This window comes from Stomoxys calcitrans, chromosome 2, assembly GCF_963082655.1.
Source record: "Stomoxys calcitrans chromosome 2, idStoCalc2.1, whole genome shotgun sequence".
Classification (NCBI taxonomy): Eukaryota; Metazoa; Arthropoda; class Insecta; order Diptera; family Muscidae; genus Stomoxys; species Stomoxys calcitrans.
Genome location: NC_081553.1, coordinates 225,277,350 through 225,305,336, shown reverse-complemented (window position 1 = coordinate 225,305,336; position 27,987 = coordinate 225,277,350). Strand labels below are relative to the sequence as shown.

At 36.9% G+C, this 27,987-nt stretch overlaps 1 protein-coding gene across 12 annotated transcripts in view; it reads right to left on the bottom strand.

The window, feature by feature from the left end:
* LOC106083555 (synapse-associated protein of 47 kDa) overlaps positions 1-27,987 on the bottom strand; it is a 236,268-nt gene that overhangs the window by 48,834 nt on the left and 159,447 nt on the right. For all 12 annotated transcript variants that reach the window (XM_059363804.1, XM_059363808.1, XM_059363811.1 and 9 more), the window contains one exon: positions 7,312-7,554. In XM_059363804.1, coding sequence (XP_059219787.1) covers positions 7,312-7,554 — 243 coding nt within the window. The remainder of the gene's footprint in view (positions 1-7,311; positions 7,555-27,987) is intronic.

The window sequence follows — 27,987 nt, the reverse complement described above, 5'->3', positions numbered from 1 at the left end:
TGTCAAGACCCAAGTTCGGTTTATATGGCAGCTATATCAGGTTATGGACCGATTTGAACCATACCTCACACAATTGTTGGAAGTGATATCAGAACATTATGTGCAAAATTTCAATCAAATTGGATGAGAATTGCACCCTCTAGAGGCTCAAGAAGTCAAGACCCAAGATCGGTTTATATCAGCTATACCAGGATATAAACCGATTTGGACCATACTTTGCACAATTGTTGGAAGTGATATCAGAACACTATGTGCAAAATTTCAGTGAAATTGGATGAGAATTGCCCCCTCTAGAGGCTCAAGAAGTTAAGACCCAAGATCGGTTTATATGGCAGCTATATCAGGTTATGGACCGTTTTGAACCATACTTAGCATAGTTGTCGGAAGTGATACCAGAACACTATGTGCAAAATTTCAGTCAAATTGAATGAGAATTGCGCCCTCTAGAGGCTCAAGAAGTCAAAACCCAAGATCGTTTTATATGGCAGCTATATCAGGTTATGAACCGATTTGGACCATACTTCGCACAGTTGTTGGAAGTGTTATTAGAACACCATGTGGAAAATTTCAGTAAAATTGGATAAGAATTCCGCTTTCTAAAAGCTCAAGAAGTCAAGACCCAAGATCGGTTTATATGGCAGCTATATCAGGTTATGGACCCATTTTAAGCGCCCAGCTTTACTCCATCGAAAGTTAGAGTGCTTTCCACAGACGGACAGACGTAGCTAGATCGACTTAAAATGTCATGGCGATCATGAATATATATTCATATGTATGGGTACCTGCGAAACCAGATGAGATAGTTCTTGGAGTGTTTGAGAGAAAAATCCCTTGTAAAGTATATGGACCAGTTTGTGCTAATGGAGAACATAGGTGTCGTATGAACCACGAGCTGTAGTTAAACGCATCAAAACACAACGGTTGTGTTGGCTAGGTCGTGTTGCCGGAATGGATGAAGAAATCCCACCAAATAAGTCATTTAAAGGCGATCACGGTGATACACGCAAACCGGAACGACCAAGAGCTCGATTGAAAGATCAAGTGGTGGGAGACACCTCGAAACTTGGTGTTAGGGATTTTAGAAGGCGCGTAGAAGATCGAGGCGTTTGGAACGCTATTCTACGTTCGGGTAGTGGAACAAATGTTCTGTCATAGCCAATTTAAGTCAAGTAAGTACAGCTATGATTGAGGTCAACCAGACAAATCTCCACCGGAGCGAGACTGCTACACACACTCTTATGGAGAAAATCAGCAAAGGCAATATACATATTGCGTTAATTCAGGAGCCATGGAAGAACTGTAACAAAGTTTCAATATTATTTTATGACCACTCCTATGGGTGACCACCATAAATAACCTATTACGAAGACTCGATGAGAAGGGGTAAAACCCGTTCATGTTATAATACTCCTAAGGGGCAAGGATCCAAATCAGGTGTGCAAAAGGGGCGAAAAGGTCTTGGAGGTTGCATTAGACTAGGTTAGACCAAGTGGTCTCAAAGTTAACCCAGAAAAGACTGAAATTTGCCTGTAAACAAAGAAGACGAAGATGGGTCAATTAGATGCACCAGGTTTCCTCAACAGAACGATTTCGATATATGACAAGGTCAAATACTTAGGAATGATCTTGGACAGGAAACTGAACAGAAAATATGAAATTCGCGAGCGTACCGAAAAGGCTCACAGATGTTGGGTACCATGTAGAAGGGCCTGGGGCTTTAAATGGGGCCTGAATCCGAGTATAGTCTACCGACTCTACGGGAGCGTGATGAGACCAATACTTATATTCAGTATGTTTTTTCATGCATAACCTTTTTATATTACAAATATTAATAGGATACATGTGGAAGCCTAAAGTAAAACACAAGTAGAAGGGGACAGTAGGAACCCCGTCAAAGACTAAGAATCTGAAAATGCTTCTAATAAGCCATTTGAAAGCATTATAACGTTCTTATAGTCGTAATCTCAAATGGTTAGAAGATTTGAGTAATAGATGGGGACTGTAGGAACTGTGACAAAGTCTAAAATAACATATAAATTAATCTTTTTTTTAATGAATAGTAGATGGGGACAGTAGGAACACTATCACTATCTAACTAAGAATCTGCAAATGCTCTATATATAGCATAAATCTCAATAAAATAATTAGAATCATTAAGAAATTCTAAAGTAGATGGGGACTGTAGTCTAAATAGCAAAGAAATAGATGGGGACAGTAGGAACACTATCAAAAACTAGAAACCTACAAATGGCTCCAATAAGCCATTTGTATTCATTTATAACCTTATTGTAGTATAAATCTCAATAAAATAGATAGAAGCTTTAAGAAACTCTAGAGTAGATGGGGACTGTAGGAACATTTAATTTTTAATTAAATTAATTTTTTGATCTCTCTAGCTTCATTTAAAGTCAAGGAATCTGAAGATGATCATTTAAATAAAGTAACAGGCCTAAGATATATGTTAGTAGATGAGAGCAGTAGGAATGTCAAAAAATTTTGGGAACATGAAAGTGCATTTTATAAGACATTTTTATTCATATTTAACCTCTTTATGTTATTAAACTCAATAATAAAAAGTACGAAGTACAGTAGGATCACCGTCAAGGACGAGTTATCTAAAATAGCCCCTAATACTATTCGTTTATAACTTTTTTATGATATAAATCTAATTTTTACAGTAATAAAAGTACGAAGCCTTAAAAAGCAAAAGTAGATGGGGACAGTAGGATCACCGTCAAAGACGAGGTATCTAAAATAGCCCCTAATAACTCATTACTATTCGTTTATTACTTTTTAATGCTATAAATCTCTAGCTTCATTTAAAGTCAAAGAATCTGAAAATAATCATTAAAATAAAGTTACAGGCCTAAGATATATATTAGTAGATGGGAGCAGTAGGAATGTCAAAAAATTTTGGGAACATGAAAGTGCATTTAATAAGACATTTTTATTCATATTTAACCTCTTTATGTTATTAAACTCAATAATAAAAAGTACGAAGCCTTAATCATTAAAAGTAGATGGGGACAGTAGGAACACCATCAAAGACGAGGTATCTAAAATAACCCCTAATAACTCATTTCTATTCGTTTATAACCTTTTTAAGGTATAAATCTAAATAAAAGAGTTAAAAGATTTAAGAAAAACTTTAGTAGAGGGAAACTGTAGGAACTCAGACATAGATATAAATACGAGAAACCTAAGTTTTTTATCTCTCTAACCTCATTCTAAGTTTATTTCATCATATAAACAACTTATAGCGTCAGCATTCGATTTTTTTTTGGAAAACCAATAGTAGTTGCGGACAGTAGGAACAACGCCAAAAACTTTAACTAAAAATACAGTTTAAAGAATTACTTCTTGACCTCCTCAGCGCCAATTTTTGCATAACAGTTGAAAAATTATATGTGACATAAAACTACAACTCAAAATAACATAAATATCATATATTTTCCCCATTTTATACAACCAAACAAAAAGCTAAAAAAAATCTCTACTACATGAAACAACAAATATGAAAGGGAATGTCTCCCTGCATGTTTACGAGCTATCCTCTGTGACATATCAAAACAAAAATGTTGAGCTTTCAGCTCAGATCCATTACGATTTGATGTTATGGTTAATATTTTGTCTTGATGATGGGCCGCAACTATTTAATGATGGAATTTGATATTTTTTCTAATAGAAAAAATGTAAAATATTAATGGTTGATGGTTTGGTGGGGGAAAGAACTAAAAAAAAAAAATTAATAAAAAATAAAAAAAAATTTAATCAAAAAATAAATAAATGATGTACAGTGGTTTCATATAAAAAAGAAAATAATCAAAGTATTTAAATTGAAAAATGTCTGCCACACAAATTGCTGTTGAATGCTCAAACTACTATACAAGAAAGCTATGAAAAGTTTAAGGCTTAAGCTTTCAAAACATAAAAGCTTTCTGGTAAGTTAAGTGTGGGAGCACTAGTTCACAAAATGATTTCTTTTAAAAAATTATTTCCAAATTCTGATTTCTTTTGTTTTATTTAGTTTTTAAGACATTTTATATCTTATGCGCATTTTTTTCAAAATTTTCCAGGCTGCATCTTAGAAAAAGTTATCTGTGGTTCTTGTAAGTTTTTCTCAAAGTTGGTACTAGCATTTGTGTCATGATAAAAACAATACAAGAACGGAGTATACCCTTATTTAAACTGCGCTTTGTTAATATATTTTACTCAACGATTTACTTTAATAAAGAATACAGCCTTAGCATACAACCAATTACAGGGATTGGACTTAAAAAAACAAAATGAAACCACTGTTTGAGAATCATTTACTCTTCAAATAAAGGAATGAACGAATGAAAATTAAGTATTCTATTAAATAATGATATGTTTTCATAATAAGATATTTAATGAAATATTTTCCAGAAAAAACTTACCTTATTAAAAAAAAGAAAAAATTATGAAAATATTTCATTAAATCTCAAGATTCTTACATAAAAAATAACATTTTTACAAAACAAATTCCTGCTTTATATTTGTACACTTTACAGTTTTAAAATATTCTGCAATTTTTGGACATTTCACTCAGGTGGACATACAAAGGATATGTGAAGGAGGAATATATTTTCAAATGGTGGGATAAATTCAGTCACAAAGAAAGTGTTGAAACTTTTTTTTTAAAAAAAAAAGGTTTGCCAACAATTTTGTTGAGCTTAAAAAAACTTAATGTCAAAAATTTATTAAAATTTTAAGAACTTTTGGTAATTATAGAAATTTTCTGTTGCTAGAAAATTTTTTATTTTTGAAAAATTTAAAAAAAACTGTTATCCTTGGTTATTCATTAGATTTTCTTATAGTTTATAATTTTGTAGTGCAGAAAATATGCTAATTAAATTTGTATGTATTTTTTTTTTTTTTTGAGACAAATTCAAACAAAGCTGTGGTGTTAAGCAAATTTTTACAAAAAGCCATAATAAATTCAAATTTTGGAACAAAATCAAACAACTCTAGCTACGCAAAAACTACAAAAAAAAACGTTTCTCTATTTCACTGTGTGTGCCACCAAGAATATGAACTCGATTTTTCATAGATACTTTCTCGCTGAAAGCTCAAAAGATCCTATAAGAAAATCTATCGCTGAAGGCTCAAAAGCTTTGGATCAGAAAATATATCTTTGAAGCTCCAAAGCTATCTATAAGAAAGTTATTGGCTGAAAGCTTTCGATAAGAACATTTATCGTTGAAAGCTCAAAAGCTTTTTATTAAAAAATTTATTGTTGAAAGCTCAAAAGCTTTCTATAAGAAAATTAATGGCTGAAAGCTTTTAATGAGAAAATTTGCCGTTGAAAGCTCAAAATTTTCCTTAAGAAATTTTATTGCTAAAAACTCAAAAGCTTTCGGTAAGAATATTTGTCGCTGAAAGCTTAAAGCTTTCTATACGATTATCGATGAAAGCTCAAAATTTTCTATAAGAAAATTTATCGCAGAAAGATCAAATTAATCTGTAAGATATTTTTTTTTTAATTTTTTCCTATTATCAATGAAAGCTATAAATTTTCTTATATACAATTTGTTAGAGAATGCTTTGAGCTTTCAGCATACAATTTTTTATTTTAAACTTTTGAGTATTCAGCAAAAAAATTTACCGCTGAAAGTTCAAAATAAGAAAATTCATTGCTGAAAGCTCAAAATTTTCAATAAGAAAATTTATCGCTGAAAGCCAAAATTTTCTATAAGAAAATTCCATAAGAAAACAAAAATATTTATCGCTGAAAACTCAGAAATTTCTATAAAAAAATGAGAAAATTTATCGCTTAAAGCTTTGGATAAGAAAATTTATCTCTGAAGCTCAAAAGCTTTGTGTACCAAAATTATTGGCTGAATGCTTTCTATTAGAAAATATGTCGCTGTAAGCTCAACATTTTCTTAAAGAAAATTTATTACTAAAAGCTCGAAATCTATCGATACGAAAATTTACTGCTGAAAGCTCAAAGCTTTCTATAAGATTATCGTTGAAATTCAAAAGATAATTCATTTATTTATTTTCTGTAAGCTTGCTGCCATAATTGCTAAAAGGTTTATATTTTCTTATAGAAAGCTTTTGAGCTTTCAGCAGTAAATTTTCTTAGAAAATGCTTTTGAGCTTTCAGCAGTAAATTTGCGCCCTCTAGAGGCTCAAGAAATCAAGACCGAAGATCGGTTTATATGGCTCCTATATCAGGTTATGGACCGATTTGAACCATACTTGGCACAGTTGTTGGATATCATAACAAAACACCTCATGCATTATTTCATTCCAATCGGATAAGAATTGCGCCCTCTAGTGGCTCAAGAAGTCAAGACCCAAGATCGGTTAATATGGCAGCTATATAAGGTTATGGACCGATTTGAACCATACTTCGCACAGTTGTTGAATATCATAACAAAACACGTCGCGCAAGGTTTCATTCCAATCGGATAAGAAGTGCGCCCTCTAGAGGCTCAAGAAGTCAAGATTCAAGATCGGCTAAATGGCAGCTATATCAAAACATCGACCGATATGGCCCATTTACAATCCCAACCGACCTATACCAATAAGAAGTAGTTGTGCAAAATTTCAAGTGGCTAGCTTTACCCCTTCGAAAGTTAGCGTGCTTTCGACAGACAGACGGACGGACGGACGTACAGACGGACGGACATGGCTAAATGGACATAAAATGTCACGACAATCAAGAATATATATACTTTATGGGGTCTCAGACGAATATTTCGAGTTGTTACAAACAGAATGACGAAATTAGTATACCCCCACCCTATGGTGGAGGGTATAAAAAAATTGATTGCTTAGAGCTCAAATTTTAAGTAAAAAAAATGATCGCCAAAAGCTTAAAATATATCGCTGAAAGCTCTATATTAACACACACAGTGTTCTTAGAAAGAAAAAATTCACAATATTTCACAAAAATTCAAAAAAAAAAACTTTCTTGCTAATTACACTTCCTTTGTGATATTAAAAGCAACCAAAAACCAAAGAGACGAAAAGGAATTTTGAAACTTGCCAACTAAACTAAAAAAAGTGGAATTTAAATATTTTCTCATATTCAAAAAGGGAACTTTCAAACTTTGAAAGAAAACAAACGCACTATTTTAAATACATATGTATGTGTAGGTGTGGAAATGTAGGAAAAAGTAACAAACGGATTAACAAATCACAAACTCATTACAGTCCTTGGTGTTAGCAATTGCTATAGTCTTTTGGTTTTTTTTTTTTGTTTTCTTCTCAAAACGCTCGACTCAAAACTTTAAAAAAATACCAAGTTTTCCGCTCATTAATTAAGTTGTGGGCCCATACCTAAGATACCTCGATTTGTCTTCATCCTCAGCACCGGCTACAGAACCGGCAGCTGGATTTTCAGCACCAGGAACGGCAGCGCCATCGGCACCTTCTTCGCCACCCTTGCGCAGACCAGGTATAGAGGGTATTGAAGGCATGGCTGGCATCGATGGCATTGCCATTGTGGGCATTGAAGGCATGGCCGGCATAGAGGGTATTGAGGCACTGCCCAACCAACCTTTGGCACTGCCTAACCAACCGCTGTAAGAAAGAAAGAAAAAGAAGAAAAACAACAACATTAGTTTTCCGTTTATTAAAAGTGAACAAAAAAAACAAACACAAAATGTGAAACATGTAATAAATCAAAATTTTTATAGGTATTAACAAATATGACATAATGACAGCTGTAGAGAAAGATAAATGGATACATGGATGTGTAACAGCAAAGATTATGTCAACAAGCATTAATCTCCACGAGTGGGTACCATCGGTATTGATGGAAGTCACATTTTAAGCAAGAAAATATTTTAAAATACAACAAGTGAAAGCGTGCCTGTCACAGACTATTAAGGTCATGAGGGAAGTCATCGTGAAAAATTTCAGCCATATTGGAGAAGAATTTCGATCTCTAGAGCCTCAAGATGTCAAGTTAAGTGATAGGTTTATATGGGAGCTATATCGGAATATACACCTCTCCGGACCATACATAGGCTAAGTGTTAGAGGTTCAAGGAGAGGTCTTGAATGAAAATTGCGATTATGGTAATTTAAGTTCAAAAACAGTTAGGAAAGGCAAAAGTCGGGCGGTGCTGACTTTATAATACCCTACACCTACCCTTTAAATACAAAAGTGGGACTATATCTAATTCTGAACCAATTTTGATGGACCTCGGCGGATGTATTCAGATAGGTTATTAAAATTACTGTATCAAATTTCGAGCAAAGCAAAACACGGTTGACAAATGACGGGAGATGGGAGCTCTATCTAAATCTGAACCGATTTCGAGCAAACTTTATGGATATTGTGGAATTCGTTGAGGAAAGCGTTGTACAAAATTTTGGGAAGATTGGTCAATAAATGCGATTGCAGTGGGTCTAGGAGTGAAAATCGGGCGAAATATATTTATGTGAGCGATATCTAAATCTGAACCGATTTTAATGAAAATCACCAGTAATATTGAGAGTCATAAGAAAATCCTTCCTGCCAAATTTCGACAGAATCGGTTAACAAATGACCATTTTTTTGCTGTATTACTGCAAATCGAACGAACATATACATGGGAGCTATATCCAAATCTGAACCGATTTCTATAAAATTCACCAGTTATATTGAGATTCATAAGAAAATCTTTTCTACCAAATTTCGAGAGAATCGCAAGTCGGACAAACATATATATGGAAGCTATATCCAAATCTGAACCGATTTTTATAAAATTCACCAGTAATATTGAGAGACATAAGAAAATCCTTCTTGCCAAATTTCGAGGGAATCGGTTAACAAATGACCATTTTATTGCTGTATTACTGCAACTCGGACAAACATATATATGGAAGCTATATCCAAATCTGAACCGATTTCTATGAAATTCACCAGTTATATTGAAAGTCATAAGAAAATTCTTCTTGCCAAATTTCGAGAGTATCGGGTGACAAATAATCATTTTATTGCATTATTGCAGCAAATCAGACGAACATATATATGGGATCTATATCCAAATCTAAACCGATTATACCGATATAAAATTCACAAGTTATATTGGGAATCATAAGAAACTCCTTCCTGCCAAATTTCGAGAGAATCGGTTAACAAGTGGCTATTTTATTGCATTATTACTGCAAATCGGACAAACATATATATGGAAGCTATATCCAAATCTGAACCGATTTCTACAAAAGTCACCAAGTATGTCGAGAGATATAAAAAAATCCTTCCTACCAAAATTCAAGAGAATCGGTTAACTAAGGACCATTTTATTGTTGTATTACTGCAAATCGGACGAACGTATATATGGGAGCTATATCCAAATCTGAACCGATTTCTATAAAATTCACCAGTAAAATAGAGAGTCATAAGAATATCCTTCCTACCAAATTTCAAGAGAATCGGTAAACAAATGACCATTTTATTGCATTATTACTGCAAATCGGACGAACATATATATGGGAGCTATATCCAAATCTGAATCGATCTCTTTCCAATTTCAAAGGGCTTCGTCTTTAGGCCGAAAAATATGTCCGTACCAAATTTGAAGACGATCGGATGAAAATTGCGGCCTGTAGTTTGTACACCAATTAACATGGACAGACGGACAGACAGACGGACGGACACACAGACTGACGGACAGACGGACATAGCTAAATCGAATCAGAAAGTGATTCTAAGTCGATCGGTATACTTATCAATGGCTCTATCTCTCCTCCTTTTGGGTGTTACAAACAAATGCACTAAGTTATAATACCCTGTACCACAATAGTGGTGTAGGGTATAAAAATCAAATTTTTTCTCAATTATTTACGGCTCCATCTTTAGACATCAGCATCATCATGCTTGAGTGAGTGTATGCAACAAATCTGTCTACATTTGATATCCTTCATTATTAACTTGATGTAATAACACCAATACATATGTCAAACAACCCTCTATCCCATCATTCAATTCGAGTTCGCAAATCATAGAACACAAGTTTGCCATCAAAAGATTTGAAATATTTATCGGAAAGCACATTCGATGTTAGTCAAGCGTAGAACAAATCGAATGATTGATAGATATACGATATTAGCATCAACTTTTCTATGTGGAACAAGGCAATTTAGATGTGGATATGGGAAAAAAAGAGGATTATTGGGGGGAAAACGAGATGGGAGACAAACCCATACCAATGCATTTACACATAACTTTAAGACGAAATGGAAAACTTTGTTTAATTTAAGAGTTTTTAGACAAAAACATAATACAAATTTAATGTTTTTCGATTAAAGGTACAGTTTTTGTGTCGTTTTATACTATTTCCGTCCAGGCCAATCTCCTACTTATAAAACCTCAATTTGCTTATTCGCTTATATCCGTTTAAAGTTCATGTTCATGCTAAATAAGTGAACAAAAAGGAAGAGCAAATAATTGAGTGCATTTAATGGGATTAATTTAATGGGATAATGTGAAATTGATATATTCAGGCTTTTAGTGCACAAACTTACGAATAACATAGACCTTGGGAGTACAGGTATAAGGTTATAATTTTGAAAGTACTAAAATTTATCGAAATGCCATCACATTAGGTGGATGATTCTAAACCAGTATAAAAGGGGCAAATTTCTCACATATCAATGAGTGGAGTCTGATTCAAGTGATAAGGGGCCTTCTTTTTTATAGCCGAGTCCGAACGGCCCGACACCTCTTTGGAGAGAAGTTTTACATGGCATAGTACCTCACAAATTTTGCCAGCATTAGGAGGGGAAAACCACCGCTGAAACATTTTTCTGATGGTCTCGCCAGGATTCGAACCCAGGCGTTCAGCTTTATAGGCGGTCATGCTAACCTCTGCGCTATGGTAGCTTTAATTAGATTACTATTTCAAATTTCCGCGAAATGCGATAAAAATTGCGGCTTTTATGGGCTTAAGACCCTAAATCGGCAGATCGGTCTATATGGCAGTTATATCTCAATAACGTCCGATCTGAATCATATATGAGCCGGACGTCGGGAGGCTTAAAACAACTCACTATATAATATTTTAGTGAAATCGAATAATAGTTGCGGCTTTTATGGGCTTAAGACCCTCAATTGGCAGATCCGTCTATATGGCAGCTATATCTAAATATTGTCCGATCTGAACCATATTTAGGTATGACGACATTAGGAGGGAAAACCCACCGCAGAAACATTTTTCTGATGATCTCGCCAGGATTCGAACCCAGGCGTTCAGCGTCAGAGGCGGACATGCTAACCTCTGCCTAAGATTACTATTTCAAATTTTATGGGCTTAAGACCCTCAATCAGCAGATCGGTTTATATGGATATGGGTAGGCTCTCACTGCTCACTGTTTCTAATTTCATCGAAATCGTATCATAAATGCCCCCGTTTACGAGCTTAAGACCTTAACAACACATATCGGTCTATATGGCAGCTATATGTAAATATGGTCCAATATGGGTCATATTCGGTTTGAATATCGGGGCCCCTAGTACAACTTCCAGTTAGCAAAATCGGACAACAAAATTCGGGTTTTACGGGCTCAAGACCCTAAATCGCCAGATCGGTATATATGGCAGCTATATCTAAATAGAGTCCGATTTGGTCCATTGAAGAACTTAACCTGCGTATAGAAGAAATACGAGTTTGTTCAAAATTTCAACTCAATATCTCAATTTTGAAAGACTGTAGCGCGATTACAACAGACGGACACACGGATGGACCGGCAAACGGACATCGTTATATCGCACGTGGACATCGTTATATCGCCTTAGAATTTTTCGACGGCCCGTTATATATGTACATTGTAGGTTCGGAAATGGATATTTCGATGTGTTGCAAACGGAATGATTAAATGAATTTACCTCCTATCCTATAGTGGTGGTTATGGTTATAAAAACAGTTTGAGCGGTCTTTTTCTCTCACTTATCCTGGCGAAATCTGTGAGTTTTAAAGTTTCGAACTCGACTGTTCGAGTACCGAACGACCTTAAAAAAGAAGACCCCATCGCAATATTATTTTCCGACTAGGGTGAATACCAAGTGTCCTCCATCACCCGCATATGTTGAGACATGATTTACTAACGGTGTTATCAAGGCTCTTGGCCGACGGGACGAGGTGGATACGAACGCTTGCTCAATGGCTCAGTGACTTCTGTTTTTGAAGATCAAGAACAAAACGTTAGCTACTTCCAACCTTCTTTTAACGAAACATTCCCTTTGGTTAAAAATATTTTTCTTCATATTAAGGATTTTTTATCTTAAATGGTAGGTAAACAAATCCTTAACTTTGCTTCTTGTTATTAAAGATAAAAAAATACACGTCAACGTGTCTGAGGGTAAAGGACAGAACGCTGGTTAGCATAATCTCCTAGACTTTTTGTACTCACGGCGTGATCAAGTCAATAAGTCGGCGGAACGCAGGTATAGGCGGTGGGCACGAACACTTGGTCAGGCTAATCCCCGAGGCTAGGCTAATCCCCGAGAAGTGACTCACTCTCGGCGTGAACGTGACACTGGGGCGCCGGGACCCGTTTGTAACGAACGCGTAGTCAATGGCTCAGTAGCTCCTCTGTCTGGGGAACAAGGACAGAACGCAGGTTAGTCTAATCACAGAGAGGCGATTCATTTAAAGGGTCAAGGTGAAACTGGTCACCGGGGCGCTCTTGTTACTTACAAGTGATCAATGGCAATCAGTAGTTCGTATGTCTTGGGAATGGGGACAGAACGCTGACTAGGCTAGTCATCAAAACGTTACTCACTCACGGTGTGATCGAGGCAATAGGTCGCCTAGACGCGGGATTAGACTGACGCGTAAGTAGATGGTTAGCACGAACGCGTGGTCAATGGTTCCTGTGTATGAGGGATATAGGCAGAACGCTGGCTAGGCTAGTCATTAAAAGGTGATTCAGTCCCCGATGAAAGTGATACTTGGCCACCGGAAACAGGCGGTAGGTACGAACACGTGAACAATAGCTTAGTAGCCCTAGACTAATTACCGAAACCGGATTACCTAAAGGCGTGCTCTTATCCTCTCGTAAGTCAAACAACTACAACACAACGCAATACAAATTTGACAAGAACCCGAGAAGTACGTCGGTTTACTCATTCCATATATGCAGTCCACCCGTATGACCAGTTCGCAGAGTTGTGTATGTAGTTCGTGAATCAGTGACATCAATTGAAGGGATCACCAAAACGAACTATCAGAACTAGTTTGTATTAGCGGATTCTTTTTGTTCACCAGCTCAGTAATCAGAGACTGTAGTTTCAGCCACCAAGACCACAACTTTGCAGCTTCTGTGTTCTGTCAATAAGCAACTCACTGAACGAACTAGTTCAGCCAGCTTGAAAAAGCACTTTAATAAATTGAATATATTATTGAAATGAATAAATATTACTGGTTCCCATTAGCCAGTCGTTTTCGTTGACCAGTTCTTTTCAGCACAGTAATCAGATACTGTACTTTCATTCACCAATCTCTTTTAATCGCTGGTCGTTTTTTGTGTAAATCAGCAACTCAATGAATGAACTAAAATGGTGAACTAATTTAAGCAACTAGTTCAGGGAGCTGGAAAAAGCAAAAGTTTGCAGTTACTTAAATAAATTGAAGATATAATTGAATTAAATAAATTGAACTAGTTCCTATCAGCCGGTCGTTATGGTTCACCAGTTCATTTCAGCTCAGTAATCAGATACTGGACTTTCATCCATCAAATTTACTTAATCGCTGGCCATTTTTTGTGTAAATCAGCAGCGCAATGAATGAACTGGACTAGTAAACTAACCAAATGAACTAGTGAACTAACTGAAAGAAATAGTGAACCACATAAATGAACTAACTGAACAAACTAGTGAACTAGCTGAATGAAATTGTGAACTAACTAAATGAACTAGTGAACTTACTGAATCAACTAGCGAACTAACTGAAAGAAATAGTGAAGTAGCTCAATGAACTAGTTCAGCGAGCTGATAATAGCTTAAGTAAGCGGTTACTTGAACTAGTGAACTAACTGAAAGAAATAGTCAACTAATTAAATGATCTAGTGAGCTAACTGAATGTACTAGTGAACTAACTGAACGAACTTGTGAACTAACTGAAATAAATTATGAACTAACTGAAAGAAATTGTGAACTAACTGTGAACTAAAAGAAAGAAATAGAAAACTAGCTAAATGTACTAGTTAACTTACTGAATCAACTAGCGAACTAACTGAAAGAAATAGTGAACTAACTGAATAAACTAGTGAACTAACTGAATGAACTTGTGAACTAACCGAATGCCCAATCGAACTAACTGAATGAACTAGTGATTTAACTCAATGAACTAGTTCAGCGAGTTGATAACAGCTTAAGTAAGCGGTTACTTGTATAAAGCACATATATTGATAGAAATATCTTTACAAAATACCAGAGTTGTTTACCAGATTTGTCGAATTTCAGTTCTCTAGAATGCCCTGGGCCAAAATTGCAAAAAGCAGATATATGCCCCAATTTGAATATATCTTATAGATTCCAAGATAGTCGAAATCGTTTGTGGTTACATTTTGTCGACCAATTTGGGTAGCTGATGATTACTGGAGAGTTGATGAACTTTATGCCTCTAGCATAAGCCAAACAAAACTAAATACCTGTAAACAAGCCTTTCTATGTAACGTATTTTGTCTTTAAACTGCTGTAATCCCATACATGTTTCCTTTTTTCTGTTTTCTTTTTGAGAAAATACCCTTTAGCAGGTGTTATTTTATTTCCAGCTCTTGTCTTTCCCTGTGGCTATAGGTGGTGAGGGTACTTAATAAATTTCACCCTACCTAATCAATGTCAAAGGAATGGCTGCGACAAAGCCAATATGTTATGCTCTTGTAGTCAATTCTTCATTGGACGTGATGTCATTTTCTTGGCACGTTTTTTGGGTGGAAACTTCAAAGAAAATTCTCCTTGGAGTGTAATTTAATATGCAACAAATGATTTAAGGTACAAGTATATCATGGGCTTTAGCCCGCATTGAAAGGCAACCAACACTGGAAGAAGTCCTAACCATAATAGATTAACGCAACCGGATATTGATGGGATTTTCGTTAGCTGTGGGAGAGAGGCAAAGAAAGAAAGAACAAAAAATACCAAGCATTGCAGCAAAAGCCATTATCATCATCGAGTAATTTAAATCGAATAAATCAAATGGAAACCTAAAATTTGGGGCGGGGGGGCTCTTCTCCTGTTCCTTAGTCCTTAAACTCATTTCCATATTAATGTATGTCATCACCCCTAAAACCCTTATTTCCTTCCACTTATTAATTAAACAGGCCATAGAAAGTGAAAGAGAGAGAGAGAGAGGGAGGAAGGACAGATATTATGTATGTGTTATCCCAAGTCTATAGCCTGATAAATATCCTGAGAAAATCTAATTTAAAACTTTGTAATTGAGTCTCATTAAGCAAAACAGAAGAACACTTTTTCTAACCTTATATTTTGGAGGGGTGTTGGACGAAATTTTAAACAAGTATTATAATTTTTTTTTCTAAAAAAAATTTTAATGGAAAACAAATTTTCTGCTGAGTAAGAAAAAGAGAACAGCTAACATTGCTTTGACAAAAAAAATGAGAGTTAAATAATTAGTAAGCCAAATACAATTCTTTAATGTAGAAGTTTGAATTAAAAGACATTGAATTGTATACCCTACATCATAGTGTTGGGGTATATTAAGAATGTCATACCTTGCGAAACACTTAGAAAAACGGGCCTGTGATGATGTTTCCCATGATTTTTTAAAGTGATTGAGCTATGTCCCTCTGTCTGGCTTTTAAATCGTTGAATGAGCACCATTTTTGTTAAGGAAATCATTTGTGGTATCATTTTTTCAAGCCTTTTTTGTCGTATCACCTCCAAATATATTTCTCATAATTTCTACGTTTTTTACTTTCTTTTGAATGTCTGCAGCTAAAGTCAAGTGACTATGATGACTCCCATCCAAAGTTCATGACAAAACTTGTATATTAAAAAAAAAACTCTTAACTAACTTTTAAATCACCCACTCATATTCCTAATGCAGCAGCTGGGTACGTCTTCACCCCACGCCCTTCCCCTAACTATGGCCGCATAAGGTTATTGGTTAGTATTCCATGCCATGCTCATGCTCATCCTAACGAACACCTCTTAAGTGTCACAAAACTTAGTTCTCGTTAGAATTAGAACTTCCTTTTGCCTTTCGCCTTTCCTTTCCGTTCGTTTGCTTTCCCTTTTGATTAAGAGGAAATGTACAACCACCAAGTCAAATGACATTTCATATTATTTAGGGGATTATTGGGTGCAAAACACACAAATGCTGCCACTCCAAATAGATAAAAGAAAGGATTAGGCGGGGATTTAAGGTAAGTTCTTAAAGCTTAAAAGGGGGTATAATATTTACAGAGCAAAAAAAAAGAGCACATATAATAACGCTTTATATGCCAAAGCGTTTAGGCTAAGACTAAGTTGAACGACAATAAAGGAAAATTGTGATCGTAAAGACATGGGGAAGAAACCATGAAACCAAGTGGGACCAATAGGGGAAATGTGCTGTGTCGGGGCACATTGTGGTACATTTTTTGTATTCTTCTGCAACTACATATATGGCAGAAATCAAACGAAATATGATAACAAAGCCCTGAAGATGTTAACATAGTCCTTTTTAGTCACAACTACTAGCATCTTTACATTGCAAATGTAGGCGATGAGCAGAAAATGGAGAAAGACGGCATTCGCGCCGAACTTTGGATACCCACCACCTCGGGTGTATATGTAAATCCACTTTCGCCACAATCTGGTAAAAATTGGATAACTTATGCATCCAAATTCAGCACTGACATTGAGTGGTCTAATATAAGTCACTGTTGAATTTTGTACTTCAAATATCAGCGAAATCAGATAAAAAATAAAGACTTTATGGGATCAGATCCTTTTTAGGCAGATTGCTCTGTATGGAAGATATATCTAAATATTGTCCGATGCAAACTATATTTGGGACGGACGTCGGGAGACCTAAAACTACCCACTGTTTCAAACTTCAACGAAAAGGGGTAATAAATAGAGATTTTATGGGCTTCAGACCCTTTATCGGCAGATCGGTCAATATGGCAGCTATATCTAAATATAGTCCGATCTGAACCATATTTGGGTCCTGTACTGGGATGCGTAAAACAACTCACTTTTTCAAATTTCAGCGAAATCGATGAAAAAATAAAGCTTTTATGTGCTTCAGACCCTTAATTGGCAGATCGGTCAATATGGCAGCTATATCTAAATATAGTCCGATCTGAACCATATTTGGGTCCTGTGTTGGGAGGCGTAAAACAACTCACATTTTCAAATTTCTGCGAAATCGGTGAAAAAATAAAGCTTTTATGGGCTTCAGACCCTTTATCGGGAGATCGGTCTATATGGCAGCTATATCTAAATATAGTCCGATCTAAACCATATTTGGGACGGACGTCGGGAGACCTAAAACTACCCACTGTTTTAAATTTTAACGAAATCGGATATTAAATAAAGCTTTTATGGCTTTCAGACCCCTTATCGGGAGATCGGTCTATATGGTAGCTATATCTAAATATAGTCCGATCTGAACCATATTTGAGTCAGATGTCGGAAGGCTTAAAATAACTCACTGTTTAAAATTTCAGCGAAATCGGTGAAAAAATAAAGCTTTTATGGCTTTCAGACCCCTTATCAGGAGATCGGTCTATATGGTAGCTATATCTAAATATAGTCCGATCTGAACCATATTTGGGTCGTGTGTTGAGAGGCTTAAAACTGCGCAATATTCGAAATTTCAGCGAAATCGGATATAAAATAAAGCTTTTATGGCTTTCAGACCCCTTATCGGGAGATCGGTCTATATGGCTGCTATATCTAAATATAGTCCGATATGAACCATACTTGAGTCAGATGTCGGAAGGCTTAAAAAAACCCATTGTTTTAAATTTCATTGATATCGGGTAATAAATAAAGCTTTTATGGCCTTCAAACCCTTTATCTGCAGATCGGTCTATATGGTAGCTATATCTAAATATAGTCCGATCTGAACCATATTTGAGTCAGATGTCGGAAGACTTAAAATAACCCATTGTTTTAAATTTAACTGATATCCGGTAATAAATAAAGCTTTTATGGGCTTCAGACCCTTTATCGGGAGATCGGTCTATATGGCAGCTATATCTAACTATGGACCGATCTAATCCATATTTAGGTCAGATGTTGGAAGGATTAAAATAACCCACTGTTTTAAATTTCATTGATATCGGGTAATAAACAAGGCTTTAATGGTTTTCAGACCCTTTGTTGGGAGATCGGTCTACACAGTAGCTATATATAAATATAATCCGATCTGAACTATATTTGGGTCTGTTATCGGGAAGCCTTAAACTACTCACTGTTTCAAATTTCAGCAAAATCGGATGAAAAATAAAGTTTTTATGGGCTTTAGACCATTTATCGGAAAATCGGCCTTTATAGCAGCTATATCCAAATATGGTCCGATTTATCCCGTTCAAGAACTTAACCAGAGTCCATCAAAAAGACGTTTACTACCAAATTTGAGCTCAATATTTCAATTTTTGAAGGCTCTAGAGTGATTACAACAGACGGGCGGACAGACACACGGACATCGTTAAATCGTCTTAGAATTTTACGACGATCCGAAACATATATACCTCGTAGGGTCGGAAATTGATATTTCGGCCACTGATACTCTTAACTTCACACTCGTAACTGATACTCGTATCCGTACGGTACTCTGTAAATACTTTTTATTTGACTTACGTATTGTGAGGTGGGCCATTCCTCCTAACCCCCGGCCTGCCATTCCCTATTCCCAAATGTCCTTTCGTTAGATACTCATATGGCGAACATTTTTGTAAAAATTCTGCCTAGGTATTTTACTTCTTACCAACAATTTTTCTGAGTGTATTTATATGCTTTACTCAAAGCCATCTTTATCGACTTCTCACAAAGTGTTAATGCCATGTAGAAGGAAATTTAGCTTTCCGTTAATTTACAATCTCCATGGGATATAAAACGGGAAGCTTCTTATAATACATGATGTTTGGCATGACTTCTGTGCGGCAGGTGTGTATGATACATGGTTGGCAATGGGTTGGTAAACACAAACCAAGGGTAAAATTCAAGAGCAAAACCCGCTTTTCAAAGGCCTTATAATGGAGGCAAAAGACTTGCCAACAGTATTCACTATTCCTTATGAGTTACCAAGGTTTGAAAATAGGACCTTTCTTTTACCCACTATAGCGCTGGAATATCTTTTGGGCTGATTTTTATGCTCACCATAGGTTGGGGGTATACTAATCTAGTCATTCCGTCTGTAACACCTGTAAATATTCGTGTAAAAATTAAATTTGTGTTTGTTTGTCGGTTTGTTTGTTTTTTCCCGTGTAGACTCAAAAACTGCTGAACTGATTACCTAGAAGGAAACGTAGGCTATATATTTTTTTGATATCGGGAGGGGGGCGGACCCTCCCCCTTACCACAAAGTACTAGCCAAAAATGAAAGTGGACCGATCGGGACAATATGGGATTCAAATGAAAGGTTGAGTACGAATTTCATAATAAAAGTTAGGTCCAAGCACCTGGGGGCCGCCCCAGCCCCAAAAACCCCTTAAAATAGGTTTATTTGACGATCATGATAATATGGGACTCAAATGAAAGGTATTTGGGAGTAGATTACGAATATGGTCAGGAAGTAGGAATAGGCTTTATAATTTATTGATAACGAAAGGAGGCGGAACCACCGTTACCCCCAAAAAAAAAAAACACCCAAAATAAAAAGTGGACCGATAATAACAATATGGGTATCAAATGAAAAGTATGCGGGAGGAGCCAACGAATCTGGCATACAAATACATGTCGAAGTATAGGTGGACACTCCACCCCCACAAAAACGCCCAAAATGGGCACATTAGCCAATCACGGATATATGGGACTCGGTTTGTTTGTTTCGTAAAAATTGCAAATTTTGAACATGAACATTCCACTAAGGAACAGTGACTTCTCACATATCAATGAGTGCAGTACGATTCAAGTTTTAAGCTCAATTATAAGGGGCCTCCTTTTTATAGCCGAGTCTGAACGGCGTGCCGCAATGCGACACCTCTTTGGTCGGTCTATAATCTGATATACCTCCCATATAAATCGATCTCCCGATTTGATTTCTTGAGCCCCTGGAAGCCGCAATTGTTGTTCGATTTAACCGAAGTTTTGCATGTAGTGTTCTGCTACGACTTCCAACAACTCTGCTAAGTGCGGTCTAAATCGGCCTATAACCTGATATAGCTCTCATATAAACCAATCTACCGATTTGATTTCTTGAGCCCCTGAATTTTGTCCTATTTGGCTTAAATTTTGCAAGCGGTGTTCTATTGCGAACTCCATTAACTGTGCCAAGTATGGTCCCAATCGGTCTATAACATGATATAGCTCCCATATAAACCGATAAACCGATTCTTGAACCCCTGGAAGCCGCAAATTTCGGCCGATTTGGCTTAAATAACCCATATAAACCGATCGTCCGATTTGACTTCTTGAGCCCTTACAAGCCGCAATTTTTGTCCGATTTGGTTGAAATTTTTCATGAAGTGTTCTGTTATGACGAAAGCTTGTATGATGGAATATTAAATTTGAAACGCAGTTCTTTTTTTCAAGTTTTTCAAGTATAGCTCCCATAGAAGGCTTTTAAAAGCAGGGCCTGCTCAATTTCACCGCCGGCCGCATGGCCAATATGAAAATATGTGTATTTTGCATAGTATAGCCAACACATACACATTTATATAAGTATGAGCTTACATATGCTTGAAGGATATTAAGGCTATAAAACCAACAGGCAGATGTCTAGGATGTGTTATAACAGATGTACTCGTATGTGCATGTAACAGTTAAATAAGTAAAAAAAAAAATCCAATGCGATGAAGAAATACTTAGTACTTAAATTATCAAAAATTCCAAGAAGAAACATTTCCATGGAATGTCTATAATTCTTGAATTATGAAGAACGAACAACACGCTTTCTTGAGAATGTTTTAAAACCATTAACACATGGATCATATAAAATGTTGAAATGATTTAAATGAAATAAGATTTCTATGAAAGTTGTTTTTTGGGAAAAAAAGTGTTGAAATTTAATTTTAATGAAATATTTCGCAGTAATTATTTTCAAGTTTTCGTTTGAAATTTCATTTAAAAGTAAATTTATTGTAAATTTGTAAAAAAAAAATTTGAATACAAATCTTAAAATATTAAATTTTGACGGCCTTGAATCTCTCCACTAACAGAAAATAAATGCAATTTGCAATTTTGTTCATGAACATTCTGGACATAAGGAACTGGGGCAAGCTTCTCACTTATCACTGAGTGCTGTCCCATTCAAGTTTAAGCTCAATGATAAGGACCTCCTTGTTATATTGGGTTGCCCAAAAAGTAATTGCGGATTTTTTAAAAGAAAGTAAAAGCATTTTTAATAAAACTTAGAATGAACTTTAATCAAATATACTTTTTTTACACTTTTTTCCTAATGCAAGCTAATAGTAACAGCTGATAACTGACAGAAGAAAGAATGCAATTACAGAGTCACAAGCTGTGAAAAAATTTGACAACGCCGACTATATGAAAAATACGCAATTACTTTTTGGGCAACCCATAGTTGAGGTCGAACGGCTTGTCGCAGTGCAACACCTCTTTGTGGAGAGTTTTTACATGGCTGCCATACCAGATGGTAGAGTACCATATAAATGCCTCCAGCATTAGAAGGGGATAAACACTTACTTTACTCAAACTGGCTATGACAGAACATTTGTTCCACTAGTCAAACGTAGAATAGCATTCCAAGCGCCTCGATCTTCTGCGCTCATTCTAAAATCTCTGAGACCAAATTTCGAGGTGTCTCCCACAACTTGATCTTTCCATGGGGCTCATGGTCTTCCCGGTTTGCGTGTACCACCATGTTTGCCTTCAAAAGACTTCTTTGCTGGAGCTTCTTCATCGATTCTGACAACATGACCTAGCCAACACAGCCGTTGTATTTTGATGCGTGTAACTATGCTATCGTCGTCATACAGCTCGTGGTTCATACGTCGCCTATATTCTCCATTAACGCAAACTGGTCCATATATTTTACGAAGAATATTTCTCTCAAATACTCCAAGTACTGCCTCATCTGCTTTCATAAGTACCCATGCTTCAGAACCATATAACAGCACGGCTAGTATGAGTGTCTTGTATAGTGTAATCTTCGTCAGTCGAGAGGTGACCTTGTTTCTAAACTGCTCTAAACTTAGTCCAAAGTAGCATCTGTTTGCCCGTACAATTCTTCGCTTAATCTCAAAACTTGTGTCATTCGTTTCGGTTACGGCGGTGCCGAGGTAGATAAAGTTACTGACTGTCTCAAAGTTGTGGTTCCCAACTTTCTCCATTTTCTTTATCTGGTCGTTTGTACAAGGCGTTTTGGGAGTTGAAACCATCCATTTCGTTTTATCTCCATTTACTGCCAGACCCATTTTCACTGACTCTCTTTCGATTCTTTCAAAGGCTGCAGTTACTACTTCCGGTGAACGACCTATGATGTCGATGTCGTCGGTATAGTCGAGTAGCATGATTAGAGTGCCATATCTATTCACATCTGCATCTCGTATAATCTTCTCTACCAGGATATTAAAGAGATCACACGATAGTCTCCTTGTCTGAAACCTCGTTTGGTATTGAATGGTTCGGAGAGATTCTTTCCTATTCTTACTAAGGAACGCGCATTAGCAAGTGTCATCCTAGAGAGTCTTATTAATCAGACATGGTTTGAAATACCTTTGAACGCAAAGGAGTAACGAAAGTGGCTTCGTAATCAACAAAGAGATGATAGGTGTTGATTTGTCCTTCTCGGGTCTTTGCCAGGATTTGGCGAAGTGTGAATATCTGGTCCAGGGTGGATTTACCATGTCTAAAGTCGCATTGATAGGGCCCAATTATCTCATTGACTTTAGGTTTTAATCTTTCACACAGTGTCGCTCGATAGTGTCTTGTATGCGATGGGGAGGAGACTTATTCCTCTGCAGTTGGCATATTCCATCTTGTCTCCTTTCTTGTGTATGGGACATAGTATGATGAGGTTTCAATCATCGGGTATGCGTTCTTCTAGCCAGATTACGCAGATAAGCTGATGCATACGCCTTATCTGAGTGTCGCCTCCTGTCTTAAATAGTTCAGCGGGTAATCCGTCGGCTCCTGCTGCCTTGTTGTTCTTTGGTCGGGTCACTGCACATTCTACACCATCATCATTGAAGGGTTCTGCGGTATCCTCTTTGCCGCCAACGTCGGACACTAGCAGTTGTATAAAATGTACTTTCCATAACTTCAGCATGCGATCTGTGTCAGTTACCAGTTGTTCCTGCCTTGTTGTTCTTTGGTCGGGTCCAAGTAGCAGTGGACCTCATTCTGACTAGGAGGCAAACATTCTACACCATCATCATTGATGGGTTCTGCGGTATCCTCTTTGCCGCCAACGTCGGACACTAGCAGTTGTATAAAATGTACTTTCCATAACTTCAGCATGCGATCTGTGTCAGTTTTCAGATTTCCTTCTTTGTCTCTGCAGGAGGATGTGTCTGCACCAAAGCCATCGGTTTGATGTTTAATTCTTTGGTGGAATTTCCGGACTTCATTCTGACCCCTGTACATCACAATTCACTCACACTCAGGTCTTTCCATTTCCTTTTTATTTTTGAGGAATAGATGTTTCTCCTCTCTACTTTTCTCCCGATACCTCTCCTTCATATGGCGCGTTGGTACTGATTATAGGGCTGCTCTATATGCCGCTTTCTTGGCTTCAGTATCATCTCGACACTCTTGGTCGTACCATGGGTTTTTTGGAGGAGGCTTTCGGAACCCAAGTATGGATTTCGCGGCATTTTCACTGGACTGGGCAATAGTTTACCACTGCGCAAACAAGGAGTGCTCTCATCAAGCAGTTGGGTCAGCCGAGTGGAGTATGCCGCGGCTATCTGTTGTGTTTGTAGCTTTTCAATGTCCAGCTTCCGTGCAGTGTCAGATCGTACTTTCCTCGCCAATTTCAAAAGGGTGCGAACCTTTGCTGCAATAAGTTAATGATCCGAATCTATAATCGCTCCATGGTTCGATCGTACATCTAACGCGCTGGATGAATGCCTTCCATGTATCACAACGTGATCAATTTGGTTCCTAGAGTTTGGACCGGATGCCATTCATGTGGCTTTGTGAATATTTTTATGTTGAAATTTGGTGCTACTAACTACCATGTTTTTTGCCGAGGCAAAATCTATCAGCCTCAACCCATTACTGGAGATAAACACCACTGAACATTTTTTGATATTTTGCCAGGATTCCAAACCCAAAACGGTGGCCACTAACACAAGTGGGCCTAATAAAAACAAAATTTTATTTTTCTGCAAAGAAAACAACCAAAAATGTGATTGTGTATTTTAGGTCCAATAAATTTGTGGACGAATGTAGAAATGTACGTTTATTACTTTTCATGTCATCTGTCATTGTGCTGTCAATGTTGTTGTTGTTGTTGTTGTGTGGTGGTGTTATTGTCAAGAACGTGGTTTCGTTTCACAATTTGTATTTTTTTTTATCGAGAGGTTATTTGTCAAATCAAGTCAATTTTGTATTCTGAATATTTTATTTCCATCCAATATAAGCGTGTTTTTTTTTTTTATTTTTCCCCCCATAGTCTTCACTCCAATCTCCCCCCATAAAGCACTCTCTTGTGATGGTATGTCATGCCACATCACACTGTGTTCTTTAGTCCTTGCGTATTGTCGAAGATATCGACAAATCCTTAGATACACACTCACATACACACACACACCCGAGTGTATGTTTGAATGTTGTTGTTGTTGCTGTTGTTGTTGTCAGAAAATTTGTAAGCGAGGGATGTTTAAATATTGAATATGTTTTCAATCAATCTTATTGCGATGTCGATAATTCAAAAGGCATGTCAATTTCAGGTATCATACAAAAGTACTCAAGAATTGTATTTGCAGTAAGCAAAAAAAGAAGAAGAAGAAGACGATAAAAAAACGCAATTTAAATTGGATTTGAAAAACAAAAACGTTATAGCGTATAAGAGAAATTTAAAGACAATGGCTTTAGATTCGATAAGAGGATGAACATTTTAGAAAATTTTAGAATATAACAGCTGGCCGGGTGCGCTTCGTTACAACATAAAATGGATTTTTGAAAATGGATTTTTTTAAACATTTTTAAGCTGGTGATCAGGACATATACGGGTCTCGTTCAGATGCAGACAAATTATTGGGTTGCCCAAAAAGTAATTGCGGATTTTTTAAAAGAGAGTAAATGCATTTTTAATAAAACTTAGAATGAACTTTAATCAAATATACTTTTTTTACACTTTTTTTCTAAAGCAAGCTAAAAGTAGCAGCTGATAACTGACAGAAGAAAGAATGCAATTACAGAGTCACAAGCTGTGAAAAAATTTGTCAACGCCGACTATACGAAAAATCCGCAATTACTTTTTGGGCAACCCAATATTATCTTTTTTTGGTTATCTACTTTCAAAATCATATTTCAAAGCTACAACTTGGGATAGCACATTTTTAAAAATCCGTAGGTCCTTCCTGTGCCTATCCCAATTTGAGGACTAAAAGTCTGCCAAACAGCTTTTATTGTCATCCTTTTCTATCCGGATCGGAGGCCACCGTAGCGCAAAGGATAGCATGTTCGCCTATGACGCTGAACGCCTGGATTCGAATCCAGGCGAGACCATCAGAAAAAATTTTCAGCGGTGTTTTTCCCCTCCTAATGCTGGCAACATTTGTGAGGTACTATACCATGTCAAACTTCTTTCCAAAAAGGTGTCGCACTGCGGCACGCCCTTCGGACTCGACTATAAAAAGGAGGCTCCTTACCATTGAGCTTAAACTTGACTCGGACTGCACTCATTGATATGTGAGAAGTTTGCCCCTGTTCCTTAGGGGAATGTTCATGGGCAAAATGTGTATTTGTATTCTATCCTAATCGGCTTTTATATTCTTTTTATTTTCCTTTTTTTTGTAGAATAGGGCGAGGGGGATTACCCTCTGATACATTCTTTCATATGAGTACAATATATTCTCGTTCGTCCTACATGACAGTTTGGTGTTGTTTATATGGGGAGGAGAGGGTCGGTCCCCCCGACGATAAGACCAAAAAGACAATTCATTTAAGTCCTGTATTGATCCTGCGATCTACATGTCCTCCTGAACGGTAGAACGTGACCCAGATACATGAATCCTTATATCAACATTAAATTCGAACTCTTCTGTCATAGACCTTTCTTTAAATTCCCATACTATCCCGATCGAACTTCACGTCCCATTGAATGGTATTTAGAGGGTGGGCCGGTCCCAGACTCTGTCAAATGTGTTTAGCAGGTCGGTGGGGTGGAGAGCCCCCTCAGGGTAGGCGCCTCAGACACCGAGGAATAACATAAATGTTGATGTCAGATTTTTACACTACTTTTAAATGACTTTCATTTGATAACCATATTGCCCAAAGCGGTGAAAGTGTCCTGTTGGCAGGTTTTATGGGGGTGAAGGACCCCCGAACACTTAGGGAGAAATTTATATACCAACTTCGTACTCTACTCTTAAATACCTTTCATTTGATACCCATATTGTCCCAATCGGTAAACATGTCCGCTCGGGTGGGGCGCCCCATCCTTAAGCCATCAGGTTTACGTTTACGGGGTACCATAAGGTGGCATACAAAACTGGGATAATACTGGCATAAACTCTACCATTTAGTAGTTGACAACCGTGGGTGATTTTATTATACCCACCACCATAGTATAGGGGGTATATTTACTTAGTCACTCCGCTTGCAACACATCAAAATATCAATTTCCGACCCTTCAACGTATATATATTCCGTATCGTCGTAAAATTTTAAGACGATTCTGATTGTCCTTCCGTCCGTCCGTCTGCCCGTCCGTCTGTTGTAATCACTCTACAGCCTTCAAAATTTGAGATATTGAGTTGAAATTTGCACAGATACGTCTTTTTGATGTTCGCTGGTTAAGTTCTTCTACGGGCCAAATCGGACCATATTTGGATATAGCTGCTATATAGACCGATCTCCCGATAAAGGGTGTGAAGCCCATTAAAAGCTTTATTTTTCAACCGATTTCGCAGAAATTTGAAACCGTGAGTAGTTTTAGGCTTTCCGACATCTGACCCAAATATGGTTTAGATCGTACTATATTTACATATAGCTGTCATATAGGCCGATCTCCCGATTTGGGGGCTGAAGCCCATAAAAACTTCATTTATTAGCCGAATTCGCTGAAATTTGAAACAGTGGGTTATTTTGAGCCTCCCGACATCCGCCCCAAATATGATTGAGATCGGACCATATTTGGATATAGCTGCTATATAGGCCGATCTGCCGATAAAGGGTCTAATGCCCATAAATGCTTTACTTTTTAACCGATTTCGCGGAAATTTGGAACAGCGAGTTGTTTTAAGCCTCCCGACATCTGACCCAAATATGGGTAAGATCCCATAAAAACTGATTTATTTTATGTGAGTTCTCGGGGCCTTAATAAAATATGATCGAGACCAGCTTCTATTAAGATATAACTACGGATATAGTAGTGGAGTTATAATAAAATGGGATGATTATTATATCGTTGTTTAATTTGGTCTATATCGGTCCAGATTTGGTTATAGGTGCCATATAGAATGATCTCTCGATTAAAAGTCTTGGCCCTAAAAAAAGCGCATTTATTATTTGATTTCGTTAAAATTTGACGCAGTGACTTATGTAAGGCTTTTCGACAGCGTCGACCCGAAAGGCTTCGGGTTAACCAAGTTTATTGACGGCAGTCCTCTGGTCTTCACCGCCAAATTGCCCTTTCATTTCCCCTTACTCCGTTATGGCCCGGCACCCAAACGATGCAGATTTTGCCATCCTCAGAGAATGCGTTAATCTCCT